This window comes from Orbicella franksi, chromosome 1 (assembly GCF_964199315.1).
Source record: "Orbicella franksi chromosome 1, jaOrbFran1.1, whole genome shotgun sequence".
NCBI lineage: Eukaryota > Metazoa > Cnidaria > Anthozoa > Scleractinia > Merulinidae > Orbicella > Orbicella franksi.
Genome location: NC_138145.1, coordinates 3,308,364 through 3,328,077, shown reverse-complemented (window position 1 = coordinate 3,328,077; position 19,714 = coordinate 3,308,364). Strand labels below are relative to the sequence as shown.

Here is a 19,714-nt window from a genome sequence, read left to right as displayed (position 1 = left end):
TTTGAGTAAGGGCATTTATCATTCATTTGTTGTGGTTTAGACAAAGAAAATCAAACAACAGTAGAGCGGTGCGCGCACAGATCGCACGGAAAAGATCTGAATGCACTGAATTCAGAAGACAGCTAATTAGTTTTCACAAGTTCGCGCGTACAGATTTTTTTTCTGACAGGACAGGTTGTCGCTCAGTACCTTACACTAAAAATCCACCCACTAACCTCTATAACTGGCAAGAGCATTTTATTTGTCCTTGGTCTAACCTGGTCATGCCGAACTTGACCCAAGTGTTCAAACTTCGAGCAAACAAGATGGCCTTCATTTCTGAGACGCAAATTTTAAAAAGACGACCGGGACAAGTCAGATGCGAAGTCTCTATTTAAAACAATCAGATCTTGAAACTCGACTAAAAATTTGTCGGGTCTTATCATTCCTTTGAGCCTTGTTACGATCTAAACCCCAGTAATTGACATAAAACAGCAGCTCATACGTAGAAACGACAATCATCATGCGGGAAAACGCAAATAAATAAATAAATAAATAAATAAATAAATAAATAAATAAATAAATAAATAAATAAATAAATAAATAAATAAATAGATAGATAGATAGATAAATAAATAAGTAAAATAATTATAAAAAAATAAATAAATAAAATAAGTTAATGTTTACCACCACATTTTGGATAAGAAGAGGACTGGATTCGACTGGCGCGACTGGATCTGGAACCGAGACACACATTGCGCCTACGTAGTAGGCTTTACCGCTGGCTTGAAAATGAGGAGAAAGTCACAAAAAAATCCATCACAAGATGAGGCGAAGTAAACGTTTAGCGGCGAAAAAAGACGCAGCATTTTCCGAAACAGAGGGAAGTAGTCAAGAAGAACCTGCAGATATCACGAGTCCTGATACAGGAGACTTGGTTGCAAAACCTTACGATGACATTGCAACAGACGGGAGAGAAGAAATTGATGATGATGTCAGTAGTGAGAGAATTTGGATGAGTTCACAAGAAGAAGACGAGCCTGGAAGAGCAGACGAATTTCTCAGTCTTCCAACTGAATTCAAAACCAAATTAAAGGAGTAAGTTGATTGTGAGATCTTTTAAATGGGTATAACAAAGTTTGCAAATTAAATTAAGATTGCTGTGTGATTTTCTAACTGCGAGGTAACCAAGCTTCATAGCCATGCTGGGAGAATGTCGTGGGTTGTAGCAAAGTACATGCAGGGAATTAGAACTGATCTTCCCTCAGTGTGGCTTAGCGCTAGAGTGATCGATAAGAGACTTCGTGATGATATTGTATGTGATTGATATTGTATGCGAAGGTGAATTAATCAACGCGACACGAGCGTGGGACAAAGAAAAATTCTGAGTCCTCGACAGGAATCGAACCCATGACCTCCCGAACACCGGGCGGGCGCTCTATCCACTGAGCTACGAGAACTCATGGAGAGCAAGGTCATTTAACTGAGTTCATATATGATAGGTGTCCTGTGATAAGTTAATAAAGAATTTTAATAAAGAATAATAAAGAATTTTTCTTTGTCCCACGCTTGTGTCATGTTGATTAATTCACCTTCGCATTTCATTACCGAGCTTAAAATTCACCATCTTTATTAACTTATCACTACTCACGATGAATTCGATAGCATTGATCCTAGCAGTATGCAGGACACCTATCATATATGAACTCAGTTAAATGACCTTGGTCTCCATGAGTTCTCATAGCTCAGTGGATAGAGCGCCCGCCTGGTGTTCGGGAGGTCATGGGTTCGATTCCTGTCGGGGACTCAGAATTTTTCTTTGTCCCACGCTCGTGTCATGTTGATTAATTCACCTTTGCGTTTCATTACCGAGCTTAAAATTCACCATCTTTATTAACTTATCATGATATTGTAGTTGTAGAAAAGCTTAAAATGTAGAAACTCTACCCGATCTAATATGTAGTAAAATTTTGGACTGAAAATAAAGCATTCCTATTGACTGATTTGGAATGCCTGATGTGCATCACTGTGAAATTGAGAATAAAAATCAGGTATAATAATAAAGAATGCATAGGAATCTGACTTTTAGAATTTGAAAATTTGAAAATGGTGAATGAGTCATCGAAACGTCATCGAAATTATTATCACTTATTTTTATTCTTAATTGTTTGTCCAAAGCCTCTCTTACTGTGAAATTAGTCAGATAAAAGGAAATTTCTGTAGATTTTAAAGTCTTCTTTGCAGTCACCATTTAGGTGCTTATGCACTGTTTCTTCCCTGTACTGCATTCCTTTTGTTTTGACTGCATTTACTTTGACACAGATTGGAAAGAAAGTGGCAGTTAATGTTTGGCCAAATGCTGTAAGATCGCGTTAATTCTAAACTTGGATGCCTATTAATGCATATATAATTTTTTCTCTGCATATTAAGTTTTTCAATCAGGTGTGCGGTGTTTGGAGAAAGCTTTGTTTTATTTTGATGTCTGGTGTGTATCAAATTCAAAAGGCGACATCTCTGATGCTTGGTGTAATGATAATTAAGACAGAACTTTTGATTGGCGAAGTTGGTGAATTTTGGCTCAACTTAGATATGAACACATGAGCATTGAAGCAATTATTGGCTAAACCGTGCAAAGGAATGTAGGTCACGTATGAGCAGCCGTTAGTGGGGAGAAGTGTTCATTGCAACCCAAATAACAGCAGTGAAAGAGACTTTAAATTTTATTGTTCTTTGTTAAGGATTTCACTTTTGGCCTCAGGTGTATGAGGTCAGTCAAGTGATCCCTTTGCCTGCCTCCTTCTAAAATTCACAGGAACAGCAAAGCAGAAGTTGAAAAATAATTTAACTGACTCAGTAACTGCATTAAGCTAATTTACGTGGAGCAAGACTTATTCAGTTTGTTTGTTGTAGTCCTTCCGTACTCTCATCTGAGTTGCAAGTGGACATTGATACAGATGATTTGTATCTCAAGTTTGACAAAACCAGCTTCAAACCTGTCACAACTAGTAGGAACTTTGATGATATTGTTTGCAATAACAAAGAGGTGAGAAATTAGAACATTTTATTCCTGTAGTACTCCTTTAAAAAAGTTGGGTTGAGTTTTGCAAAATTAATTGAACAGTGTGAATACCCTGTCTGTTGTGTCACTGAGTGATGGAGCATAACTCACTGAATGGAAATATGGTTATACAGTGTGTGTAACATTTAAACCACAGAAGGAAGCTACCAATAGCTATTCAATAGAAACTGCCAACTATCCAAGAGCTAAAATTGTTTATTTTCTGAGAGATTTGTATTTGTTTTGACTACAGAATTTTATCGTAATTTTGTAGTCACAACAAATACAAAATCTCTCAGAAAATAAACAGTTTTAGCAAGAGTTGATGCAGCTGCCAAAGAAAACATATTTTTCGTAACCACATGGCATACGTTAATGCTGTAGATCAAAATATTAATAAAGAAATCATGCATATTCTAAAGTTACCTCTTTACTAATCTGTAATACTTGTGGTATGCATATGACTACATGTAGTTTTTGTTTCCTGAACTTTATTCTCTGTTCTAACCCAGGGATGAATTTTTGTGTGATTTTACTGGATACTTTACATTATGTGGTGCAAAATTACAGGATGGATATCATGCAATAACCCTGTCTCTACATAGATATTAGTCCTCCAATTATTTTCATTGAAAAACAAAACCAGCTCGAGAGTTTCAACTACACATTCTTTAATATTATATTGAAAAAAAACAAACTCATTTTGTAGAGTTCAAAGACAGAGACATTAAAACATTGGAGGCAAATTCTGTTCTTGAAAGTACTAAAAAGTCATCAGAATATGTCAATGTTTGAAGGTGAAGAAAGTTACAACTGTCAGATTTTACTTCTTAGGCAAACTTAAATTTGAATCATTTTTTAAAACAGACAATTAATACACTGTGTTTACTTGTACCTTAAATGAGGTTAACTAAACTTATGAAATGTACTTGCTTACATGTATGTTAATCATGCACATTTGCCATTATTATTGCTACTGGCTTTTTTTAGGAACAGTTTTTGTACGATGCAAAAATTAATCAGAGAGTTCTAGAATAAATGAACCCCTTTCTGGCTTGGTGGTATGTTGGCTGATAATGTTGTTAGCTGAAAGATTCGCCTTAAAATTTCACATTTACCCTCAATGCTTCTCTTCTTGGACAAATATTTCTCAGCTGCGAACATAATCAGCTGACATACCAACAAAGTGAGAAGGTGTTTATTTACCAAATAGGACTTTCCTCCAATCTTGTACACTGTAAGTCCTGTACTGTAAAGTTAATAGAGATCAACAATAAAGAATGTTGGAAGAGGTGTTGCATCAGGTCAAGCAGTTTCATTCAATGTACTTGTAATACTTGAATAACACAGTTTTTGTTTCTTTCAGCTGATGAAACGAAGTGTGATTACAAGCGACTTTGAAAAGAGGCATTCTGTTCCTCCAGTGCATGTTTCAAAGTTCACTCACAAAAAACAAAAGAAGGTTAATAAGCCGATAATTGAATATTGCACATATATATAATTATATATAACTATTGAGGTCTAGTGAGAGAAAAGTACTGTTATAGTAAATGGTTTGGACCCAGGAGTATCAGTAGTTCGTATAGTGTGATCGTCTGGGTGAGTGTAGTTCTGAAAAGAACTGTTGTTGGTGACTGACGTTTCGACAACCTGAGCAGAAGTCATCTTCAGAGTCAAGTGAATAGTGTTTGTTAGTCAATGGTGTTATAAGTCTGGTCCATTGAACGTTATTGGTCAGTTTAGCCATGATGTTATTGGCTGAAAGACTCATGTAAAGTTTGTCATCAGTCATTGGTGGGTTTCGATCCGTCTATTGTTAGTCAAATCACAGGCGACCCAAGCTCTCAATGTTATCCTTTTTTTTTCACTTTTATGCGAACGTTCAGCCTAACGTGATGTATGGCATTTACTATTACATAACGACCGAATTTGACTACGCGAAACGTGACTCTGGCCTTGCAGCATATGGAGGTGTTGTGTTACAATGGTTTGAATTTATAAAGGTTTGTATAAGAATGCAATGGTTTTGCTTGAAAAGTCAATTATTTCATATCATATTTTGTGAATAAAATCTACTTACCCTGTTACTGTGTTGTATTCTTTGTTGTTTGCGAGCTCCTCAGGCCGATCTAACACGATTTCGGCGAGTTATTGCTCTGTGGGTTTCCACTACTAAAAGAAAGACAAGGCCGGACAATGATTTCCGGAGTGCCCGCCGCTCAAAGCGAATAAATCCACTGAAAATAACCCTGCCGGCTCAATTCCTCTGTAGAATTGAAGAAGAGATCTTGAAGTTCCATGTCAGTTCACTCGCTACGCGATTCCATCCACAACGCCTTCGCAACGATATATTTATTTTGAGATTGCTTCGCTCGCAAATTCGAAAACAGCCACTTCACAAAAGTTAGGACATTTTTGCGGTGTTGGGTAACTATAATTAGCCCGACTGGGGGTAGTCAGCAACGATTTGTCAACAGTCAAACCAAAATGCTCCCTGGTACCCTCGTGCTTTATTTGTCAAACCCATAAAGGGAGTGCCCGGTTACCTGCGAATTATAGTTACCCGACACCGCGAAAGTGTCCTAACTTTTGTGAAGCGGCTGTTTTCGAATTTGTGAGTGAAGCAATCTCGAAATAAATGTATCGTTGCGAAGGCGTTGTGGACGGAATCGCGTAGCGAGTGAACTGACATGGAACTTAACAAAAACAAAAACAAAAAAAACAAAAAGGCTTTATTTAACGAGGGTAACATAATTTACTGGTTGCCCAGTAGTTTACAACATCTCTTCTTCGATTTTACGGAGGAATTGAGGCAGCAGGGTTATTTTCAGTGGATTTATTTGCCTTGAGCGGTGGGCACTCCGGCCTCTGGCCTTTCTTTTAGCAGTGGAAACCCACAGAGCAATAACTCGCCGAAATTGCGTTAGATCAGCCTGAGGAGCTGGCAAACAACAAAGAATACAACACAGTAACAGGGTAAGTAGATTTTATTCACAAAATATAAGAATAATCGACTTTTCAAGCAAAACCGTTGCATTCTCATACAAACCTTTATGAATTCAAACCGTTGTGACACAACACCTCCATATGCTGCAAGGCCAGAGTCACGTTTCGCGTAGTCAAATTCAGTCGTTATGTAATAGTATATGCCATACGTCACATTAGGCTGAACATTTGTGTAAAAGTAAAAAAAGGATAACATTGAGAGCTTGGGTCGCCTGTGGTCAAATTGGTCGGTTTTTGGTCTGTGTATTTTTAGGTCGGTCTGTTAGAAGTCCGTTTGTTGGTTTCGTTTCCGTTTTGGATAAGTCGTTTGTAAGGTGCTGGTAGTTGTTGACATCTGTTGAGAGGCGTTTGTTCTAGGTTAGTGTACCAGCTTTCCAGAGTCGATCGTTGAAAATAGTTGGCATCACCATTTCTCGTGGCTCTTTTGTGTTCAGTCAGTCTTGTGTTAAGGTTTCTGCCAGTCTCGCCAGTGTAGGAAGCCTGAAAGTCGGAGCATTTGATCTTGTAAACTACTCCCTGTCTGTTGTTAGGTTTGTCCCTGTCTTTCACATTGGTCAGTAAGTGTCGTAATGTAGTTGTAGGTTTGTGGGCTACACGGATGTTGTAGGGCTGTAGGATCCGTGAGATGTCTCAGAAGTGCCCTTAATGTAAGGTATAATCACTGTAGTAACAGGTGTTGGGTTCCTCTTCGTAGCGTCAGCTTCAGTCGGCCGGTAAATGTTTTGTCTAATAAAGTCAGTGTTGTAGATGACTTCCACTCAGGTTTTCGAAACATCATTCACCAACAACAGACAATCACACTAAATGAACTACAAAAGTCCTATTGAAAATGATGTTTCTTCAAAGTTCACTCACAAAAAACAAAAGAAGGTTCATAAGCCGATAATTGAATATTGCATGTATATATAAAATAATTATACATAACCATTGAGGTGTAGTGAGAGAAAAGTACTATTATAATAAATGGTTTGAACCCAGGAGTATCAGTAGTTCGTATAGTGTGATCGTCTGGGTGAAAATGATCCATGTAGGAACTAAACATCTACATGTAGGAAACTTAATTGCATTGCTTATTTTAAGGTATCTTCATCGTTGTTGTTGCCACTGCTGCTGTTGCTGTCGCCATTATCACTGCTGTCATCATCATTATCATCATCATCATCGTAAAAACACTTTATGTCAAAACAACATTAGTGTCAGTATATCCCACCAGTGTGTGCTATGTAATCCAGATCCTGTTTAATGTGATCTACAATGTCACATCTCACTCTGTGCAGTTTGTCCACAGCCTGTGGCACCTTCCCCTTGAGATTATACAGTTGTGGTACCATACATAATAATTATTATAACTTGTTCAAATGTGATGTGACTTTTTGCTTGATATTTCAGAAAACCAAAGAGGAGTCTGCAGGGCCGATGTGGTTTAACCTTCCAGCAACTCAGTTAACGCCAGAAATTGAACAGGACATGAAAGTTATAAAAATGAGAAATATCTTGGACAGAAAACGACATTACAAGAAGAATGACTCATCTGCTTTGCCTAAATATTTCCAGGTTATTAATGATTGAATTATTGTACAAAATTATGGTACCAGGTAGTAACATTGCTTCTGTCAACCTTTGCAAATTGGATAAGTTTGTGAAAACGTTTTGCCTGAAGAAAAATCCTGTTAATTCTAGTTTATTGCATCAGAAGCGAGAAGGAAAAGTTTAAAATTTGAAAACATTAACATTTGCTACTGCTCTAAATCTCAGAAATATACAATGCTGGCCCTGGCCCTGGCTGGGGACCTTGCGTTGTGTTCTTGGGCAAGACACTTAACTCTCACAGTGCCTCTCTCCACAAAGGTGTGTAAATGGGTGCCCACAAACTTAATGCTGGGAGTCACCCTGCGATGAATTAACATCCCATCCTCTAGGGAGAAGAAATTCTCCTAGTCGCTTCATGCTACAGAAACTGGGATAAGCTCCGGCCTGATAGGCCACTTGGCTTGTATTCAGACTCAACCTGTTACAAAGTAAAGTACGGTATTTATTTATGGATCATGTCTTTAATTTATTATGAATTGCTTTATTGTACAGATTGGTACTGTGGTGGAGGGATCTGCAGACTTCTACACTTCTCGTATTCCTAAGCGTCAACGGAAGAGTAACTTGATTGATGAGTTACTATCAGATGCTGAATTTAGGAGGTACAGTGTATGTTGGTTGTGCAACTTAATATGATTCCTGTGTAATAATTGGCAATAAAATTTTAATATGTGTGGTTTTTGTTACTGTTACAGGTACAACAAGAAAAAATATTTGGAAATACAGGCTGCAAAGCAAAGTGGAAAGAAAGGATTTCACAAAAAGAAAACAAACAAAAGAAAATCAACTGCAATGAGAACTTAGCCATAGCTGTTTGTTATGTCAGCATTTTAATATTACCAAGATGTATTGCTATGAGATTATTTTATAGTTTAATAATTACACAGAGATTAAAGAGATCCTGTTTTATTTATTGAAGACAGTTTTGTGTATGGTTTTTGGCACCTTCTGTGGTAGAAATACATGTACAAAGTCTGCAAAGCCTGATGTTGATGAACATGGTTTGACTCCTTGAACATAATGAATAGGGTGACAAATTTTTGTCAGTGTTGGTAGTCCAGGGGCTAGAGGCAAAGCAAAAAATCAATTTTTGTGTAAGTAGTTACTTTAGAATCCCTGAATGTTTTCAGCAGGATCGTTGTGTTGAAGAACTATCCATCCCTGAATGCTGGTGACTAAGCAATTTTTTAAATACTTTTCAATGTCACTTTTCTGAAATTGAATCCCCCTTACCAATCCCCCTCCTGGTAATTTCTAAGGGAGGGTTCCACATTCTTTCTCCCTGTGATATTTTGGACAAATCCCCCAATGTAACTTACTTGCTTTTCCCATAGTAATAAATAATAAAACACTTTAATAGCTGACACAATTACTGGTAACCCAGTAGTTTACATTGTGGGCTATATATAAAATATATATATATATTTAGTTAAAAAATGTTAAAATATTGAAGAAGTTAAAATATAATACAGCATGCACATAAAATGTATTCGAATATATTACAAGACATTTTCAAAACGTTCTAGAGATGGTAAAATGCTCACGGTCTGAGTACTACTAGTGGACCTACTAAAGGCTCTCATCATGCACTTTTGTTATGACATAACAAGCTTCAGGAGAAACTGGAAAATGTTGCAAGGTAGGGGAGCAGGGACGGGGGGGGGTGCTTCATTAAAAACATTAAACAAACAAACAAACAAACAAACAAACAGACAAGTAAATGAATAGACATTTTCTGTATTTCATGTCAGAGTTTGCAAAAATAAGCATCAGAACAAAGTTGGGGTGGACATTTTAATCCATTGCTGCTATAACCTTGACCCAGCACCATTTTCATCGCAATATGAGAAAGTAAAAAACAAACCCATTTTCGTCGCCCGCTCACCTGGCAGGGCTTTGACATGAGGAAAAGGTAGTTTGGAAGAGACATGGGTTGACTGGCTATCCGAGTGATATTCCCCCTAATTTTCAAAACTGCAAGCGTTGCGAAAAATATTTGAAGGATATTAAACAATCCATTTGGCGCAAAATTGTCCTCGCGGACAACCATTACACGACCTGTTATGTAATCCGCTGTACTTAAAGAACGACTGCCTTGTTTGATCTTTTCGTTCCCATGACAACTACTCTAATAGTCGCCATGATTATTGTTTTGTGTGCGAGACGAAGGATTTAATATTTGAGCGACTTGTACTTTGCCATTTTAAGATTGTCTCTCGATTGTTTTAAGTCATGCCTCCAAAAAAGAAAGGAAAGAAAAGTGGCAAGAAGAAGAAGAGTGGTAAAAAGAGCGCCAAAAAGTCTCCCTCTGCAGCACCTTCGAGTGACATCCTCAATGAGTTGTCGAAGGAGTATTTCCTTATCCAGATACGAGACTTGGAAGAAAGACTTGCTCGCTACCAGAAAAAGTGCGACGAGCTTGAACTGGCAAATCAGGATTACAGATCTCAATACGAACAACAAACAACGGATAAAAAAGAAATTGTTTCGTTTTTGAAAAAGCAATTGGAGCAAAGAGCGGACGAAATAGCTGACCTTCAGGATCGACTGATCGGATTACAACAAGCCAAGGATGGCGAAAAAGATCAATACGAAGTACAGTTAGCTACTTTGAGAACTGAAATGCAGGAAATTAAGGATCAGTTAACATCAGAGAATATGGTTTTGGGTGGAAAATTAGCTTCACTGGAAGAGTTTCGTGTTCAAAAGGAAGATTTGATGGCAAAGTTTGCAAAGATGGAGGAGGAACTGGAAAAACAGCAGAAAGAACATAAAGACGTCATTTACAATTTGGAAAGGAAAGCTGTCGTTGACAAGGACAGGTCTGTGTTTTTCTTTTTAAAACACTTACAAAAAGCGAGACTTTGTTAGTTAATTATCAACTGTAGCTGTTGAATGTCCCTTATTGGGTCAATTTGACTTGAAGTCTAACTTGGTAGTTAACTTCACATGGAGATATGTAGACATGGTTGATATGCATACTATAAAATCACAAGGCATTAATGGTCTTGGTGCTTGCAGTTAAGTATGTGTCTATAAGAATTTTTGTTGTAAGGAGAGATAAATATGGTACGAAAGAACTTATAATGTAGTTGTGCTAATGTACATTGTATGTTGTTACCACCTTATTTCTCCCAAGAGCCGGTAAAGTATTCTGTTAATAATATTGATATACATGTAATATATTGTATTCCTTTTTTGACCTTATTTGACCCAGGTTAAAGAAAGAGATGGTGCTGCGACTGAACCAAGTTGCTGCAGAATTTAGGAAGGTATCAAACAAACAGATGGCCGAAACAACCAAAAGAACAATAAGAGAGAATGTCTCTATTAATGCACAGCTGGCTAAGATGTCAGACAAAACCATGGAACTCATTCAAGAAAATGATGAACTGAGAACCAGGGAGAAAAAGATGAAACTTCAGATTGATATGCTGGAACATAATGAGAAGGAGCTGGCCAAGAAAAACAGCAGCAATCAAAAGGTGAATACGCAGTTAATGCAATCTGATTTTAAGGGTTTTTTTTAGGACTTTTTGTGTTTGCTCCATTTATCAGAATGTAGAACAGTGAATGCCCTAACATCAAGAATCAGCTATCTCTACAACACAGCTTGAGACTACTCAGTGGGTCTTTGACTTATCTAAGCCTTTGTATAAAATTCAGCTCTCCTAACTCTAAGGAAAACACCTCACTGAAGCAGAAAATTTCACTATCATAGAGTCATTGACTAGGTATCAATGTTAATATCTGTGAGGCATCTCAATGGGACATAAGCTTAGAATCTGTAATAAATAAACTTCAGCAGGATTTGAAGAGTGCCTGCTTGTATGGTTTCAGATGATCCGTATGTTGGCAGAGAAAGCCAAACAACAAGAGGAGATGCTGGTTGAATATGATGAGTTGGAAGGACATAATAAAGACAGGGAGAGTGAGGTGGAGCTGCTTCGAGCACAGGTGGATAGCATCAAGGAAGAATTGAAGGTGGGTTGTTCCAAATGTTACTGGATTCTATGGGGAAGTTGAGCTAGTGATTGATTTAAGGTAAATCTAAACAGCCTTATGACACTTGTGAATGCAAGGGTTTTATGACAGGCTGCCATAGAACCCTTATGACAGGCTACCCAGTAATGCTATTCCTTGCTCCTGGCTCAAGTTTTAAACAAAATTCCTGAAAATGTACCTGTATCTTTTAATTTCCTGTATAACATGTGTAATATATAATATATTATATTGTCAATGGTGTCAACAAACTTGACTTGTATTGAATTCTCCTCAAACTGTTTTAACAGAAAACAACAGAAAACAAGGAATCTCTAGAGAATGAACTTGCAAAAGTTACAAAGGACAGAGATCTGTCCATGAAGAAGAAAGATGAGTTGACTGGAATTCTTTCTCAGGCTGCACAAGCTCTCAGAACTTCACTGATGGTATGTTGTTTATATGTAGACAGTACTACACGCCTTACTGTTGCCACGTAGGAATGTTTTTAGGAACTTTTTGACATCTTTTTGACAATTTCTGAGTTAGCTTCCATTTCAAATGGCCAGTGAAACTGCGACAACTTGCTGCCAGTTTCAAATGTTTGCAGGTTGACACTTCAAATTCTCAAGAGAGTGAATGGTGAATTTGACAATTTTTGATAGTTGGTTGAAATAAAAGCCAGCAAAAAGTTCAGAAAGTTGTCAAAAATATTTCAGTTTAAGGTTACAGTATACCTTCAGATTGGCAATTTCCTTCAAATTTGGATTTTTGGTTCAAAGCAATGGTCAAAGAGTAATCTCTAATTTCTGAAAACAAAATTGAAAAAAACTTAATATTGGCAGAGAAATGGAGGTTTTACATTATGGCTGGAAGTAAAAGTTCCCTCTTAATTGACATCCATATAACATGTACGCAATCAACCGAGACTACTTTCGCAGGAATATTACCTATATGGATACCACGAATTGGCTGGCTACTCAGTTAATCAGCATTGTTATCCAAGCATTTTTCGTATTAGGTGTAATTCTATTAAGTTATAAGTAAACATGGACCACGGAAAACTCTGTTTACCAGTTCGAAAAAGTGAACAACGAATGGAAACACATCAATGAGTGAAGAAGCAAAAGTTGGCCTCGTGGATGAAGCTATAACTATCGTATCAAACAGGCAAAAAGATCAAGTCAAGAAAAGAGAAAGGTTCTGTAAAAATTTGGGAACTCAACAGCGATAACAGCAATGTTTACAGTGACTCTTTTGTTGAGTCCGATACCGATGAATCATCCAACTCATTGAGATCCACTGGAATATTATCCATGTACATTTGCTCCCCTGTGCTTTCTTTTGTTCAGTTTGTTCTCATCGCCCAGCCACTCTAGCGTTTGTATCCTTTTTCGTCTTCCCTATTTTGCCAGACCAGCTTTAAGAAAAACCGAGCTTGAGCGTATTGCAAAACACAAGGGTGTTTTGGAGATTCATGTGTAAATTTCACCGTGAGTCAATGGTAGTAAATTTTCCAAGCGCTGATTGGCTCAGTGATCTGAGAACCCTGTTGAAGGCGTTTGTGGGCGGAGTTTGTTTGCGAAGCAAGAGATTTTTCCTTAGCGCTGTTTTCTCGAATAAATTTTTGCTTGAAGCAGACACTTTAAAGAGTTACAACTCAAAGGGGATTTGTTTGATTGCCCTCAAATTTGGACAGTAGCTAGATTAATATATAAAAAACAAAAACATGTCTGCAAATTGTGTTTTTTGAAATTTTTTTTTTCCGAGAGCAGTTTTTGTACGATCACTTCACATTTTTTAAATCCTATTTCGAAAATGTTCTGTAACTTTTTAGTGCAATTGAATATGGCAAAACACAGACACACTTTTTTAGCGCTTTTTGTCCTGAAACCAAGGAAAGAAATAAATTGGCAAAAAACAAAATTCACTTTGACTTGTAGCTTCCAAAAGGTGATTAGGACACTCACATTTAGCGGCCTTGAAAAAATCAACAGTTCATTTTATTTCAAACTTTTTGGTATGGTTTAATAGCCAGCTCTATAAGCTTCAATTTGATACAGAGGTTTAGGTATCTACAGCTTAAACAGGACGTACTACATCGCTTGGATGCAAGACACCCCTGAAGGTATACAGTAACCTTATAAAATTTTATAAGTGGCAAAGGCATGGTGCATAGCACTGTACAGCAATGCCCATTACCATCATGGCATGTTAAAAATCTAAATCACTTTGTCAGTTGCCCCTAAAATTTAATGTGCTATAAATGTTCATTGATCCAAGAATTTGGAAAAAAATTGTTTAGTTTAAATAAAATCTATCTTTATGTAGACCAATGCATAATGATATTGTTATTAGTTTATACTCTAAAGTTGTCAAAATGGTTTAATTTTAAGTTAAGGTTATAGTTTTTGAAATGAAAACTAGCGCTAAAAAGTCACAACGTTTCGACCTCTCTGAGGTCATTTTCAAGTGAGTAAAATTTTTCTAAATTAGCTTAAATATGTTAAAAACAAGTTATAATAGATAAAAGTGTGGCGAACGCTAAAATCTGATAAAATATGTGAAAAAGTGTAAAAAAATATACAATGGAAAAATAACATAGTGATTAGCAAGAATTGCTCTAAACAAATAATTTGGTGGGAATTGAATCACACTGTTTGTTTAACGTTGGTTTCGGTTCTTTGATAAAAAACATTTCAAAAATAAGGTGCGTGGTGTATTCATTTCAGTGTGGCCCGTGTGATGTAGGCTATGTCGGCTACACGTGCCAACACCTACACCAACGAATTGAAGAACACAAAGGATCGGCAATCGGAACCACCTCAGAGAACAGCACCATATGGAGTCAGAAGACATAGCACAGAGTTTTCGAATCTTAAGAAAGTGTCACAACAAATTTGATTGCCTCATTTTTGAAATGCTTTTTATCAAAGAATTGAAACCAACGCTAAACAAACAGTGCGATTCAATTCGTGCCAAATTATTTGTTTAGAGCAATTCTTGCTAAGATTATTTTATTCTTCCATTGTATATTTTTTACACTTTTTCACATATTTTATCACATTTTAGCATTTGCTACATTTTTATCTATATTATAACTTGTTTTTAACATGTTTATGCTAATTTAGAAAAATTTTACTCACTTGGAAATGACCTCGGAGAGGTTGAAATGTTGTGACTTTTTAGCACTAGTTTTTATTTTGAATAGTTTTAATTAGTATTTAATTTGTGATTTTTACCTGATGAATTGTGATATTGGCGTTGATTAGTTGCCAGGTTCTCATTAGTTATTTGGTGGAATACCTGTAAACTAGCTCTCAAGCTAAGCGTATATCCATGTTAATTTTTATTTACTTATTTATTATTTATTTAAGAAACTACTTATCAAGGTGTCTTGCTGAAATCACAGACATGTGTGGATTGAGTTAATTTGTAAGACTGCCAAGTTTTCTTCCTAGCGAGTAATATTCTTGAATATCAAGTTCCTTGTAAGTGTTTGAATGGTTTCCTTTTTTTCTCTGATCTTTTAGGCACCCACTGTTGTCGACGGAAAGCGAGATGAAGCAGAGGCCATTTCTCAACGTGAAAATCTAGTGCAGACACTTCTAGGAATATTGAATGATGCAGCTTCATTTGGTGTGGGTCCTAGTGCAAAGGATTTTATACCAACTCGCCAGACTAGAGGATACTCAAGCCCTAGTCCAGATATAGGCAGACATATACCTAAAAAGAAGGAGTAAGTCATTACTTGAGAAACTTTGCAAGTTTTTGTGTTTCAAGGAACAAGATCACTGAAGTTAATGGTGAATAACTTTTTTGGTTTGACAAATAACTTCAGCAAAGCCCCAAGAACTGTTAAGAGATCAAATTATATAGAAAATAGGCCATATTTGTGTTCTTGGTATTGCATTGGAAGTCAAACTACATGTAGTTTGGGGTTAATATCATTTGCATTTGAAAAGACTCCCTGCGTTAGCCTCGGTTGGAAGCTACTGGTGGTTCCAGTCCAATATCAAGAATACAAAAAAGGTCTATTGAATGAATGCAAGTTTTTACACTACCAGCGTATGAGCCATCAGACTTACTGAGAAAATTCTAACCACAAATGTGTTAGTGATCACTGCAGTCCTGGTCAAAGATTAGCGATAAATTGACCTGTTCTTAGCCAATCACAATGAAGTAATTTTTGCAGTCATATGATGAATTCTTTAATTCTAGTGTTGTGTTCAAATTTCAAGAGAAGTTCCCATTTTATAAAAGCCTGTCGCACAAAACTTGATGTACAGTAGTTATCTAGTAAGTGACTTCACTGGTCCAGCAAGGAGTATAATGAATTCTAGTCTTGTTATAGCTCCTTGGTTAAAGTTCACTCTTGTCTAATAACTTGTTACCATGCAGGCAGACATGCTGTATATGACAAAGACTGCTAGGCTATACAGGCCATCTATATATACTGAAGGTTTTGATATTAGGTGTCTTATTACTGACATTGTCTTTGGCTCTATATTAGAACTCTAGCTTCTAAAGCACAGGCCGTGGCAGCAGCAGTGAACCGCCCTCTACCACATTACAAGCTGGGAGACCTGGGAATAGTTCCCAGGTCCCATCCAAAGCTTGGAGAGAGGACCGGGGCTTCTTCACCACTGGCTCCCATTAGCAAGCAGACCAGAAGTATTGGTGTACAAACTGTTAGTGCACAGAAGGTCAGTGTCGACACATCTCTTACACAAGTGTTGAAGTTCTTGGTCTCATAATTCCTGTAAATTCGATATTGGGTAGCATACAAATGAAGGTGGACATCAACTGTAAATGTTTGCATTTTACAAGCATGGTGGATTTTAGCCACATTTTTGAAGCTTCGTAGCCAATAGTGTAGAACGTGCTGAAGCTCTAAATTGTGTTATTTCTTGAGTAAACGTCTCTCATACGATCTTTCCCAGTACCCCACTTACACTATATGTGGAAAAAATCGAGGTTTTAATGACAAAATATTTTTTTGTAACCTGACAGATAAGAGTCATGCATTAGAAATTATGTTCAGTGAACTATGGCGTGGTAATTAATGAAAGTTATTTCTCCGTATTTGTGATCTTTGTGTTTTTCTTTCTTTTTTTGCAGGCCATGTTTTTCGCTGATCAGCTCCTTTCCAAACGAAGTCCTACTTCCTCTAGTCACTCCATATCGCGTGACTACCATTCACCAATCAGAACAGAGCTACCTGTTGGCAGCGGGTCACGTGGAAGAATACCTTAAACAGGGCGCTGCCAAGTACAGACAACAGGTTTTCTATTTAGTTTTTCTGCAAGAAACCACCCTGTCTCCTTGGTGAATGACTTTAGTCTAGTTACTTTGCGAAGTAGTTGTATTTATTCACTACAAGAGATTGCTGTAGGCCACCGTTCTCTGGAATGAACTGGTACAAGTTTCCTTCGATGTGGAAGCCGCTTTCAAGGCCATACTGGAGTATGACTTACTAACTCTAACTTATGCGCAAACAAACTGTGTACACATATTTCCAGTTCAGCCACATTGTTGTATCAATTCCATCAAAATCCCACTTTGTAAATAGTGTAATTTTCTCACTCATGTCCGTGAGCAATGAATATATTTTTCTCTCCGCTTTTGGTGTAAATGTCGCTTTATAAAGTTGGTGATACGCCTTATAATCCAATGAAAGATATGAATAGAGTTTGTTACTCCGCGTCGCTTGAATACATTTTTGTTGTGTTTGTTGGCGAGTGAATACCAAACTAGAAGGCTTACAAGGTGCGACCTTTTTAAATTTGTAAATATATCTTCTGTTGCAATAAATAAGGTTATTTTGATGCCTACATATCTTCTGATAGAAGGAAAATAAAGAATGATACCGGTTTCGCCCCATGGCGAGTTCGCCTCCACTATAAAATTTCTATTTCGAGTTCGCCCCCAACTTTTCGACTTTGCCCCAAAATTTTGTGTCCGTGTTTACGTAGTTGTCATCGAGTTATTTAACGTTTTCGAACAACTATTTCAGTCTATGTATGTTTATGTCATCTCGCCATCAGGGAGTCTTGCCACCAACGAACTCCTGGTCGCCACCAAGCGAAGTTTCCTCGCCTCCAGTAATTTAATAAGGCAGTGGATAAAAGAACGAGCAATAATCTCTATATTCGACTCGATCTGGTAGGGGGCGAACTCGATCAGGTTGAGTCGATGTGGGGGCGAACTCGGTGGGGGCGAACTCGCCATGGGGCGAAACCGACAGCTACCAAATAAATTGGCAGGGTATAGCTGACTGAATGAAAATCAAATAACTTGGCCACCGAGTTTGCGTTCAAGATGGCGCAGGCCACTCTATCGGCATTCAGCTGGCCAAAACGGGCACACACGACAGGCATGGGTGGAAACCTAAAGTGAGTTAGATACTTCACTGACGATGAGCACCGTATACCTTCATGGGTACCGGTGTGTCCAGTCCGACGGAATAATGACGTCAAATGTATATTTTTCCGTGTGTATGGGTTTTATGGAAAATCTTGTCCAAGATTTTCGAAACACTGCATAGCTGTGAATGGATACATTATCAGCGTTAGCAACGCAGCAAACGTTTAGGAAACTTCGTAACAATTCTGCCACACCCTGCCCTGCGTTTGGTAACAACTTATAAGCAGCCTCAATCGTGAAACAGATACACAAATTCCTTAAATCAACGGGTTTGTCTTACCTTCCGTAACCATGACAGGAGCAATGAGGAACCGGTCACAACTCTGACAAGTCTGGTGGAATGAGCTTGAAATCTAAAGCTATCTAAAATGGCGAGAAATGATTTTCCAGCCTTGCCGTTTGTTATCGACTGTTTCCCGAAGACTTTTCCACTAAGATCACCCAACCAAATTATCAAGAGTTCTCCGCAAAATCAAAAGATGACAAGGCTAAGCGAGGAATACCGGTAGTCTTAAGCTTATGTTGATTCAAAATGCAAAACAAAACCTGACAATTCTTTTTCGACAATAGCAATTATTACACTCAAATTAAACCAATCTTTACTCGTTACTCGAACTTGACTCAGCCTCAAACTTGACTTGTGCTACGACTGAAACCGTACACTGACACAATTACCGCCGTGCCATGGGTAGTTCGTCGATCGAGTTGACGTTTAAGAGCGGCCCAATTTTACAACTGAATGACTGAACGGGGCAGAGAGGGTGGGGGAGGGGTGAGGGGGAGAATCAACGTCACAGTCCTTACTTTTACAAGTATGAAAGGGGAACAAACTGGATTCTGGCAAGAAGAAACAAACTTTTCCTGTATTCCAAGCTTGCGGGGGTCAAGCTTTGTTTTGCTTCATGCAGGCCAGGAGAGAGTCTACTAGCTCTCGCTCTTTCTTGTAACCGTTTCGGGCGGAGAGTCAGTAACATATACGTAGCTTTCTAAATCCCGCAACCCTATCAGTTTGTTACTGATCGTCCCAAACTGAGCCTGAGCTGAAGAAATAGGAGACCTCTGTACGCAACTATTCCAAACTTTCGTCTCTTGTATTTGCCTTAACAGTCAAGTTACGCGAAAGGTTTGACGTTTAGATACATATCTGGTATGCACGGCTAGTCATATCAGGGCAATGTCAACACGAATTGCATGACAATCAAAACACTTAAACTGTGAACTGGTTAGAAAGTCGTACGGGCGTGATCACTATTGTCAGACTTGTTCAGATTTTCATACATTCTATTTTTATTTTGAACCCAAAATAAAAACATTTACATACCAACCAGCGTTTCTTAACCTGATTGTTTGATGTTGTCTGTCCCAGAAGACTCCAGAAATGCCAAACGTGATAAAATGATGAAACAATTGAATACACTTGTCTCCTGAGGAAAGAGCCTTTGTTGTGCAAAGTAGTTCGTGCAAGGGTCAGTACAACACTCATATCCAATTACTCCAGAATAAATTAGAGTATGTAACCAGCTTTAAAGTTATACCTTTTCGCTGTAGCAAAACTGTTCATCTCGCTTTCAAAACAAACCGGATATAAAACGGCACCGCACAAATGTCGACCCCATCTCTCTCTCTCTCCGCGCCGCGGTCATCTGAAAGATCTTTCAAACAAGGATGACATCT

General features: G+C 37.8%; 2 protein-coding genes across 2 annotated transcripts; both read left to right on the top strand.

Moving 5' to 3' along the window:
* The first annotated feature begins 705 nt into the window (after positions 1-705).
* Positions 706-8,544, top strand: LOC145485610 (uncharacterized). The gene is made up of 6 exons (XM_081464250.1): positions 706-1,077; positions 2,890-3,022; positions 4,404-4,499; positions 7,433-7,597; positions 8,126-8,235; positions 8,329-8,544. The coding sequence occupies exons 1-6, from the start codon at positions 806-808 to the stop codon at positions 8,435-8,437; spliced, it is 885 nt and encodes a 294-aa protein (XP_081320376.1). The 5' UTR covers positions 706-805; the 3' UTR covers positions 8,438-8,544.
* Positions 8,545-9,283: 739 nt separating this feature from the next.
* LOC145485602 (cilia- and flagella-associated protein 157-like) lies at positions 9,284-17,439 on the top strand. The gene is made up of 7 exons (XM_081464245.1): positions 9,284-10,455; positions 10,851-11,118; positions 11,474-11,617; positions 11,926-12,063; positions 15,148-15,353; positions 16,128-16,320; positions 16,736-17,439. The coding sequence occupies exons 1-7, from the start codon at positions 9,866-9,868 to the stop codon at positions 16,868-16,870; spliced, it is 1,674 nt and encodes a 557-aa protein (XP_081320371.1). The 5' UTR covers positions 9,284-9,865; the 3' UTR covers positions 16,871-17,439.
* The last annotated feature ends 2,275 nt before the right edge of the window (positions 17,440-19,714 follow it).

Coding starts and splice junctions, on each gene's coding strand:
- LOC145485610 (XM_081464250.1), top strand. CDS start 806: ATGAGGCGAAGTAAACGTTTAGCGGCGAAAAAAGACGCAGCATTTTCC. Junction 1,078..2,889: donor TTCAAAACCAAATTAAAGGA/GTAAGTTGATTG, acceptor TGTTTGTTGTAG/TCCTTCCGTACTCTCATCTG. Junction 3,023..4,403: donor TTGTTTGCAATAACAAAGAG/GTGAGAAATTAG, acceptor TGTTTCTTTCAG/CTGATGAAACGAAGTGTGAT.
- LOC145485602 (XM_081464245.1), top strand. CDS start 9,866: ATGCCTCCAAAAAAGAAAGGAAAGAAAAGTGGCAAGAAGAAGAAGAGT. Junction 10,456..10,850: donor GCTGTCGTTGACAAGGACAG/GTCTGTGTTTTT, acceptor TATTTGACCCAG/GTTAAAGAAAGAGATGGTGC. Junction 15,354..16,127: donor CATATACCTAAAAAGAAGGA/GTAAGTCATTAC, acceptor GCTCTATATTAG/AACTCTAGCTTCTAAAGCAC.